The sequence below is a fragment of the Cyclopterus lumpus genome, chromosome 11, assembly GCF_009769545.1.
Source record: "Cyclopterus lumpus isolate fCycLum1 chromosome 11, fCycLum1.pri, whole genome shotgun sequence".
Lineage (NCBI taxonomy): Eukaryota > Metazoa > Chordata > Actinopteri > Perciformes > Cyclopteridae > Cyclopterus > Cyclopterus lumpus.
Window position 1 is genome coordinate 10070561 of NC_046976.1, and position 9237 is coordinate 10079797.

Genomic DNA, 9237 nt, shown 5'->3' on the forward strand with positions numbered 1-9237 from the left:
TTATCTTTGAGGGGATTCCTAGCTTTCAGACCTCTGTGCGCAATCACTCTGAAGCCTTCAGAGTCCTGTGTGAACAACATGGCCAGACTGTCCTCATCGTCCTCTCTGCAGGACAGCTTTGGTGCTGTTTTTTTTAGGGGAGAGCTGCTCGGTTTTGTCCACTTGAACTGTGACTCAAGGCTCTGCTCTTTATCTGCCCTTTCCCACATGCACAATGGAGCGTGTTTTCGAGGTGATGCAGTTTCTGGCTCTGTACATTTACAATCTGAAAGAGGTTCAATATGAGAGAGAGTTGAGTGCTTTCTTGGAGACATAAAGGACAAAAACCTGCTGTTTTCTTTCTCTTGATCCATTTGAGAAGAATGAAAATGCTTAAAGGATTTTTGAGTCGAGGTTCCACCTTCCACATTAATCTCAATACCAAAAACGTCCTCACTTTGTAGACTGTTAAAGAAAGTTGGCTCGCAGTCACTAACGTCCATTGCTGAGGTGTTTTTTTTCGTTTTTTTTGTCGGATAAAATTCACCTTCAGAATACTGGCTCCAAGTGAACAGTGGGTCCTGACTCCACGCCTGTGGAAGAGGTTGACTGTCACTTGGCAATAAGGAGGCTGCAATGAAGCCCCTCTTACTACATGGTGGATGTATCTCCTCTATTTGCTCTTCTGCTGCCTGCTCCTGACACAGTGCTGCTTCAGGCTCAGCCACATGGTCTCTTTTCCACTCAGGATTCACTCCAGGCTCAGCGTTTATATAAGTCAAACATTTCAAGTTTTCGTTTTTTTCCCCGATACTACAGGGTTGGGTGCAGTTAAGGCATGTGTGGTCGAGGTAGATGATGAAGAAGGCTGCACTGGATCCATGTTTGGCACTTTAGAAGAAGACATCTTATTGAGAACTTCAGGCAGAAGGTATAAAAAGAAAAAGCATTATGTTAACACAAAAGGAAATGGATGTTTCAATTTATACATTCACCAAGCCAATGGTTTACAGCAGCTTTATCAGCTTCTGACTGGTTCAGCACCATATGATAATCATCCTAAGAAAATGTATTGACAACTCGATGGTAGCAGAGTTTTGCAACGTACCTCTGCCCTGAGGTGCAAAAAAGGTTGATATAGAGCTCTGTTTGGTCTTTGGCATCTCCATTTTGGTCTGGGTGAAATTGAGTGCCACAGCCAAACTATATCCGCTGCCTCCAGCAAAAGGATTCAGCATTTTAAAGATGGGATGGGCAAGTCGTTTCTAAAAAAATCAGACATGCAGATTAAAATATGATCATATGAAGAAACTCAAGTTCAAATACTGAGGAAAAGGCTACTGTTAAGATGCTATTGTTATAATATCGTCTGTGAACAAGTTATTACATCTAAATAAAAGTATTGATAGGTTATAAAATAGCCCGAATTTCAACAATTACCTGTTTAGCTTTTCCTTTTAGTTGCACAGTATCCAGCCAAACACCACATTCCTCTTGAGCAGAGGTCTGTTGTGCTGGTTTGGAGGTCTTCATCGTTGGAAGTGAATAACAGATCTGTGATACATTGAATACAAATTAATATCTGCTTGTAGGATTATTTTACTAGATTTGTTTTAATACGTTTGCTGCATGATTTATCAGAGGTGATAATACATTTGCGTTCTAGTTCGAAGACTATTCATATGTCTTCACTGTTACATAGAGAACATTCACCCAGTGAACTGGTGTTGACTAGCTAGTTAGCTAGCTAGTTGGACTACTTCTCTAACAGTTAGCTAATGTAACATTAGGTGGTATTTAATAACAACAGCGTTACTTAGATTATCCATTTAACATGTAATATCATACTTGAACTGACCTTCCTTTCCCCTGAATGTTTCAGCTTTCCTTTGCAGTTCCTTAAACTCTATCAACGAGCTAGCGGTTGGCTACCTTTTTGTTTAGACGTTTGACTCTGGCGCCTCGACGATGGGCTGCCACTGATGATTGACTGAGTGAAATGTATATGGTTAGCCTTGTTACTCGTTCTTTACTGCAACAAGTCCTTCAAAATATGTGTTAAACATAGTATAATGTAAAACTAACGTTGCTTACGTTCATATGCAAGTAATAATCGCAAACTATGTACATTTCTAGTGAGGCATAATATACCTAATATGTTGACGTCTACGGGTCCTCACAGAAGGGTGTGTTTACATCGACGTCACAGCAGTTTGCCGAAGGGTAAGTAGACTGTCTTATAATTTCTTTTTTTAAACACTGATATTGAAACATTTTGCGTGTGTTCTACCTGTTAGTACATTACTGGTAACTAATACCACCGTTAGTTTTTACAAACAGTTCCCTGTGTTGCCCAGTTATTATAAATCATGAGGGAAGTGCTTCAGTGCTAGCATCGACAGCTAACTTCGGCTAGCTAGCTAGCTTAGTTCGGCAAAAGAAGACATCGAAGGCTTTCTGCAGCTGAAGGGTTTTCTTCTCTTCTCCGTGAATCGGAAACGTCTTCGATTCCATAGTTAGGTGTTCAATCTTTTAACTTATATCGCATGGTAGCCGCTGGGTTTTAAGAGTATTTAAAAAAAAATATTGCATTTAATATGTATTAATAACGCGAAGGCCTAAAAACAGCGAATTCCATGAAGAGATGTCTTAAATTCTTCCCATGTTCTTTCGTATGGTTTAATCAAGACCGTAACGTATTCATTCAATACATAACTGTTGCGTTTATAATGTGTTTGTTATGTCTGTATAACGTGACAATTGACTCTGATGTTATACGACAGGCCAGGTTCTGAGTCCCTTGCCCCACTTAACAAGTTAAAGTTAGCTCGTCGCCTTTAGAGAATGGTTGTTGTAAGGACGAACCTCGATTACATTACATTACATGTCATTTAGCTGACGTTTTTATCCAAAGTGACTTACAATAAGTGCATTAAACCATGATGAAATGTAAAGGAGCAAAGCTCCGATGACTGTAGAGTCTTGTTTCTAGTGACTCACTCAAAGAGTGATGACTGAATGAATACTTGGCTTACATAATAATATGTCAAGTCACTTGCGGTCAGGTTAATCGAACTTTTGTCTTCGTAGATATCGTGAACGTGCATTGTAAACGTTTCTTGTATCATGTTTGGAGGCTACAGTTCGGCACTTTATATGTTGATCAAATTTAATTGGATAAAGTTGGAAATGTCTGAACACTTTTTCGGGTTTTCCTAATTTCAAGGTGACAAGCCATCTTAATACTGTTGCATCTCTTATGGCCTAAACAATAGCCACTCGTATTATATATTAGACACATGCTGTTCTTTCCAATAGGTTTATGTTATACTTCATAAAAGTTTTCTTATGCTAGTGCAGGGCTTGCACCTCACCTGAGGATCTGGTGTATCGACACACTTCCATAATACCAAAAAGAAGAGCATCTTCTAAACACTCTTTGGCTTGGTCACAACTAGCAGTCTGTAATTACACATTATAACTTTAAATCTTTTTCAGATCAAGTTTGGATACATCAGCGTCATGTTCCATGGGATACCAGTTACAGGAGGTGTGGGAGGAGGTAAGTCTTTTGAATAAATCTAATGTATACAAATGCGGTATTCAAACTGTTCAATTATTCTCCTTTCAACAGTAAATTATAGTTAATGTCACTCAAAGCATGTAATCGCTTTTTTCCACAGTTCCGGCCAATAAGCCTGAGTTATATGAGGTAAATGAAAAAACCTTTTGATGCTCAAATTAAGGCTCGGCAAACAGGATTTATAATAAAACTAAAAGAAACACAATCAGTAATGCAATTACAATTATTTGGTTATTTCATTCAGAAATATGCAGTATTCCCCTTGTTAGACACTGTAAAGCCCTTCAACATAAATCATGTATTTTCAGGAAGTGAAATTATACAAGAATGCAAGAGAACGAGAGAAGTAAGTGTGTGATATATATATATATATATATAACCAGCTTAATATGAACACAGAGGAAACCAGGAATCCATAATGTGGTTTGTCTTCACCTCATTATTAACCCTTTCTCTGAAGGTATGACAACATGGCAGAGTTGTTTGCGGTTGTCAAGACCCTTCAGGCCCTGGAGAAGGCTTACATCAAAGATTGTGTCACACCGAATGAGTGAGTTATACTTGAGTTTGATTTTGTTTAAAAGACGAAAAGAAATTCCTCCTGTGACTTTAATTCTATATTTGTAATTAATGTGCAGGAGTTGTCTGTTTCAGGTACACTGCTTCCTGTTCCAGGCTGTTGGTTCAGTATAAGGCTGCTTTCAAACAGGTTCAGGGCTCCGATGTGGGCTCCATCGACGATTTCTGCAGGAAATACAGAGTGAGTTCTTTGTTTTAAATATTTTCACAAATGAGCCATAAAAGTGTTCTACCAGTTAGTTTTTCAAAGTAAGGATGCTACTCTTGTCATTTTGTTTCCTAGCTCGACTGCCCACTAGCCATGGAAAGGATTAAGGAGGATCGGCCAATCACCATCAAGGATGACAAGGGGAACCTCAACCGCTGCATTGCAGATATAGTTTCTGTACGTTCTCTTTCCTCAGCACAAACAGGAGGCTTATTTTGAGCATGTGCCAGAATAAAAGAGCGTAATTTTTTTATGAAAGTAAAAGTGGTTTCACTTAATTTGACTCATCCTGTGGTCAGTCATTGAAGAAAGTAAATGAGTGTTGGTAGCTATATCCACTGTCAATTTGTATAACACAAATTAACATAATTAGCAGTCGGACAGTTTGAATATGGCAAAGACTGTGTGCCCTGTTTGTGTTGCCTTCAGTAAAAAAAATAATATTCTTATATATATTTATTGTTGGTGATTGAGGATGTTGTAAAGTATGTGTGAGCACTGTCTCATGTTCATCACTTTTTCTTTCAGCTTTTCATCACTGTGATGGACAAGCTGAGACTGGAGATCAGGGCCATGGATGAGGTAAATAAAAAAGGGTAAAACTTAAACAAGAGACAGACTTAAAACAACTCCTTAATGGATTATTTTCTGTTGTTCCAGATCCAGCCAGACCTGAGGGAATTGATGGAAACCATGAACAGAATGAGCAACATGCCTCCAGACTCAGAGGCTAAGGACAAAGTCAGCCTCTGGTTAGTTACACTGGGCAACCCAGTTAACAGTGTTTATATTGTTCAGCCAAGCTAGATGCTAAGCGCTACTTTAGTCACAGTAACACACATGTACTTTTTAGATGAATGTACTGGTGACTATTTATTATGGGTAAATACTGTGGTATAATTGATGACACAACAACTGGGTTTATGTGTCCATGTTCAAACTTAAACAATCTTGCTACCTTCAACAGTAACTACATTTATTATGGTAATCTGTGTTTTTTGCTCCAGAGTATTACAAGTGCTTGGAATATGTGAGCCCCAGTAGTGCTAGATATACGCCAGTCTGCAATAAATCATAACAGTTTTGCCATAACTGTTGTCTACCTTTTTATTTACATATTCTTTTTCTCACCAGGTTGACCACCCTCAGCAGCATGTCAGCCTCAGACGAGTTGGATGATAACCAGGTGCGCCAGATGCTATTTGATCTTGAGTCGGCCTACAATGCTTTCAACCGCTTCCTCCACTCCTCCTGAAGCATCCGTCTGAAATTCTGACTTAAGTTGAACACAAAACACTCTACTTTCTCCTTCTGGTTATTGGCAGGGAGTGGCTTTATATCTGTACAGGTTCTCATATCGATCCAATTCTTTCCTGTCATGATTCACATGTCCTTTATTCATGTTAACCATTTAAACTTCACCGCCTTGTATACTTCACTGTCTGGTACATCATGCAGCCGTGCACACCAGGGTCGCCCTGTGATGTGCCATTGGCCTCTTTTCTATTTCAAGTTGTGATAAATCTTTTAACATTGGCTGTTTATTCTATTCTGCCCGTGACAAGTTTACTTACAACTTTGTACTGTAATAATCAATAAAGTAATTTTATACTTAGGTTTTGCAGTGGACAAAGAGCCATGATACAACATTGGGTGAAGTCTGCATATGATAAGGTTGCAACAGCTTGTTTGGGATCCAATTAAATTCCCTGCCACTTGGGGTTAAATTATGCTGTAACATTTATTCTATCAGCAATGTGTTAATGGCAGAATCCTGCTATAGCTAATGCTGACAGTTCATGGAAAATGAATGCAACGATATTTGAACTTAGGTTAAACCGCACTTTAAAAATCATTTAAACTGGTGAAAGTGTACATTTCCTACAACGTTTCAACATCTAATCCATCTTTCCTTTTAGTGAGGCTTTGTCACTTAGGCGAAAGCAAGGTGCACACATCCTTGGGGCAGGGGCATATTAAGTTCATTGTAAATAGTTGATTTTCAAATGTAACTTTTTAGAAATAAAGAATAATCTACCTCCAACTTTGTTTTGCCAGAGTAAGAGCATATGTTTAGTTTTACTTGTTTCGACTGCCCTGGGTGTTTAATTGTCCAACTTGATACTTTATAAAAAAAAAAAAAGTCTTTTCCTGAGGTTTATTTACTTTTGTGCAAACTGAATTCCTTGTTGCTCACTAACAGCTCTCAATATAACAAGTTTAACTAAAGTGAAGCCTACATTGTTCGTTCAGATCCCTAATCACTAGATTTGTTGCATGCATCATTCGAAGTCTTGCGTTTTGAGCAAGCTTCCTTAAAATTGTGCAAAGCCTTTATTGTTAGCAGCCTTGTAGGACTATTAGTCACAGGTTTTCACTTTGCCACTGTTGCAGTTATTCACACAATACCACCACTGTCAAGAGTAGTGGCAAGTCTCTTGCTGGATTGGCTCATTAAGCCATACCCACAGGCATAAGCACACTCGTAATAGCCCAAAAGCCACCAAGAACTTGCAGAGAAACTTTATGTAAACAAAAAGTAGATTTCCAAACCAATGTAGAACAAGTGTATTTTATTTTTCCAAATGAAGTCAACGAAGCCCATTTGTTGAAGACAGGATATCTGAAATGAAAAGGTGAGAAAAAAAAAAGTGTGCTTTTATACATCAAGTGGCAGTAAGCCGACATCAGGGCAGAACAAATTGAGTTATCCATTACATTAGCAGGAACTGACTTACCCTTCCGTTGTAACTTGAGCTCCATTTACTGCCAGTTGAAATGGGTCCCACTCATTCTAAAAGTGAAAATCACAACACCGTGTTTTAAGAAGCAATTTAGAAAATTAGCTACAAGGACATTTTACCGACATGGAAACCCAACCTGTGCGAGGTCTAGCCCACGTCTTGGCAGGAAGACGGGAGCCACTTGGCTGGTAGTTGAGAACCTGGGGCTGATGGCGGGGCTGAAGGCGGGGCTGATGGCGGGGCTGATGGCGGGGCTGATGGCGGGGCTGATGGCGGGGCTGATGGCGGGGCTGATGGTAGCCGGGCTGAGGTTTAGGCTGGTAGCCGGGCTGAGGTTTAGGCTGGTAGCCGGGCTGCTGGGGACCGGGCTGAGGTTGAGGCTGGTAGCCAGGCTGCTGGGGACCGGGCTGAGGTTGAGGCTGGTAGCCAGGCTGCTGGGGACCGGGCTGAGGTTGAGGCTGGTAGCCAGGCTGCTGGGGACCGGGCTGAGGTTGAGGCTGGTAGCCAGGCTGCTGGGGACCGGGCTGAGGTTGAGGCTGGTAGCCAGGCTGCTGGGGACCGGGCTGAGGTTTAGGCTGGTAGCCAGGCTGCTGGGGACCGGGCTGAGGTTTAGGCTGGTAGCCAGGCTGAGGTTTAGGCTGGTAGCCGGGCTGAGGTTTAGGCTGGTAGCCGGGCTGAGGTTTAGGCTGGTAGCCGGGCTGAGGTTTAGGCTGGTAGCCGGGCTGCTGGGGACCGGGCTGAGGTTTAGGCTGTGCCTGGTAGCGAGGCAGCTGGGGAACGGGCTGAGGTTTAGGCTGTGCCTGGTAGCGAGGCAGCTGGGGAACGGGCTGAGGTTTAGGCTGGTAGCCAGGCTGCTGGGGACCGGGCTGAGGTTTAGGCTGTGCCTGGTAGCGAGGCAGCTGGGGAACGGGCTGAGGTTTAGGCTGGTAGCGAGGCAGCTGGGGACTGGGCTGAGGTTTAGGCTGGTAGCGAAGCAGCTGGGGACCGGGCTGAGGTTTAGGCTGGTAGCCGGGCTGAGGTTTAGGCTGGTAGCCGGGCTGCTGGGGACCGGGCTGAGGTTTAGGCTGTGCCTGGTAGCCAGGCTGCTGGGGACCGGGTTGAGGTTTAGGCTGGGCCTGGTATCCAGGCTGCTGGCGACCGGGCTGAGGTTTGGGCTGGGCCTGGTAGCGAGGCTGCTGGGGACCGGGCTGAGGTGTGGGCTGGGCCTGGTAGCGAGGCTGCTGGGGACCGGGTTGAGATTTGGGCTGGGCCTGGTACCGAGGCTGCGGTTTAGGCTGGGCCTGGTAGTGAGGCTGCTGGGGACCGGGCTGAGGTTTGGGCTGGGCCTGGTAGTGAGGCTGCTGGGGACCGGGCTGAGGTTTGGGCTGGGCCTGGTAGTGAGGCTGCTGGGGACCGGGCTGAGGTTTGGGCTGGGCCTGGTAGTGAGGCTGCTGGGGTCCAGGCTGAGGTTTGGGCTGGGCCTGGTAGCCAGGCTGCTGGGGACCGGGCTGAGGTTTGGGCTGGGCCTGGTAGCCAGGCTGCTGGGGACCGGGCTGAGGTTTGGGCTGGTGGCGAGGTTGTTGGGGCTCCGGTCGAGGCCTGGACAGGTAGCTGGGGACCTGTGCTGTGGGCCGTTTGATGAGGCCCTGGGGCTTGTAGCTTATGTCGGGCTCAAAGCCAGGATCGGAAGCTGTTGATAAAGGACCACCAAACAAGATCAATCTTTAAAAAAATGAATCTGTTTTACAACGACTAAGTCATTAATTCAACTTATTGCAAGCTTTTCAATTTGAACCATGAGTGCGATTGTAGCTTGTATAGTCTTACATTTATAGCGTGCCTGAAGTTCTCCAATAAAAAGCAGCCATAGCAGCACCACACTAAAAAAAAAAAAAAAAAGCCAATTTCAAACAATCAGTCATTTAAAAAAGAAAAAAAAACAACTCTAAATGTATAATGTTGATCATAGAAAGCATCACTTCAAAGTTAGTCCTACCTTAGTAGAAGTCCCATGGCTTCAGTCAGCAATAAGTTCAAATTGAAACTCCTCTATCTGACTTGCACTGCCCCAACAAGCCCAACTGTCTGTCTTCCTTCCTTCCACAGTAGTGCAGTGGTAGAAAACCATTGGAGCGACTATTTTAAGTTGTTTGGACAGCAAATTA

The 9237-nt window shown here is 43.1% G+C and overlaps 3 protein-coding genes across 4 annotated transcripts; 1 reads left to right on the forward strand and 2 right to left on the reverse strand.

Moving 5' to 3' along the window:
- Window positions 1-81: 81 nt before the first annotated feature.
- LOC117739081 lies at window positions 82-2155 on the reverse strand. Its single transcript, XM_034545359.1, has 4 exons — window positions 1838-2155; window positions 1420-1533; window positions 1088-1244; window positions 82-897 (listed from the first exon to the last, which is right to left on the reverse strand). Exons 2-4 carry the CDS (start codon window positions 1510-1512, stop codon window positions 767-769), a joined length of 381 nt encoding a protein of 126 aa, XP_034401250.1. The 5' UTR covers window positions 1513-1533; window positions 1838-2155; the 3' UTR covers window positions 82-766.
- On the forward strand, window positions 2121-6393 carry vps28 (VPS28 subunit of ESCRT-I). Of its 2 annotated transcripts, none has more exons than XM_034545356.1 (10): window positions 2121-2202; window positions 3478-3541; window positions 3663-3691; window positions 3871-3908; window positions 4023-4112; window positions 4217-4322; window positions 4425-4526; window positions 4878-4931; window positions 5010-5101; window positions 5484-6393. In XM_034545356.1, the coding sequence occupies exons 2-10, from the start codon at window positions 3502-3504 to the stop codon at window positions 5602-5604; spliced, it is 672 nt and encodes a 223-aa protein (XP_034401247.1). In that variant the 5' UTR covers window positions 2121-2202; window positions 3478-3501; the 3' UTR covers window positions 5605-6393. The 2 variants fall into 2 exon arrangements, with proteins under 2 accessions (XP_034401247.1, XP_034401248.1); XM_034545357.1 differs by lacking the exon at window positions 2121-2202 and adding an exon at window positions 2240-2499.
- A 745-nt stretch (window positions 6394-7138) lies between these two features.
- Window positions 7139-9170, reverse strand: LOC117739162 (proline-rich protein 2-like). The gene is made up of 4 exons (XM_034545460.1): window positions 9069-9170; window positions 8900-8952; window positions 7230-8762; window positions 7139-7143 (listed from the first exon to the last, which is right to left on the reverse strand). Exons 1-4 carry the CDS (start codon window positions 9083-9085, stop codon window positions 7139-7141), a joined length of 1608 nt encoding a protein of 535 aa, XP_034401351.1. The 5' UTR covers window positions 9086-9170.
- Window positions 9171-9237: the final 67 nt, after the last annotated feature.

Coding starts and splice junctions, on each gene's coding strand:
- LOC117739162 (XM_034545460.1), bottom strand. Junction 8,763..8,899: donor ACTTCAGGCACGCTATAAAT/GTAAGACTATAC, acceptor CTTTATCAACAG/CTTCCGATCCTGGCTTTGAG.
- LOC117739081 (XM_034545359.1), bottom strand. CDS start 1,512: ATGAAGACCTCCAAACCAGCACAACAGACCTCTGCTCAAGAGGAATGT. Junction 1,245..1,419: donor TAAAAGGAAAAGCTAAACAG/GTAATTGTTGAA, acceptor TGATTTTTTTAG/AAACGACTTGCCCATCCCAT. Junction 898..1,087: donor TTTTGCACCTCAGGGCAGAG/GTACGTTGCAAA, acceptor TTCTGCCTGAAG/TTCTCAATAAGATGTCTTCT.
- vps28 (XM_034545356.1), top strand. CDS start 3,502: ATGTTCCATGGGATACCAGTTACAGGAGGTGTGGGAGGAG. Junction 4,113..4,216: donor GATTGTGTCACACCGAATGA/GTGAGTTATACT, acceptor TGTCTGTTTCAG/GTACACTGCTTCCTGTTCCA. Junction 4,527..4,877: donor GCATTGCAGATATAGTTTCT/GTACGTTCTCTT, acceptor TTTTTCTTTCAG/CTTTTCATCACTGTGATGGA.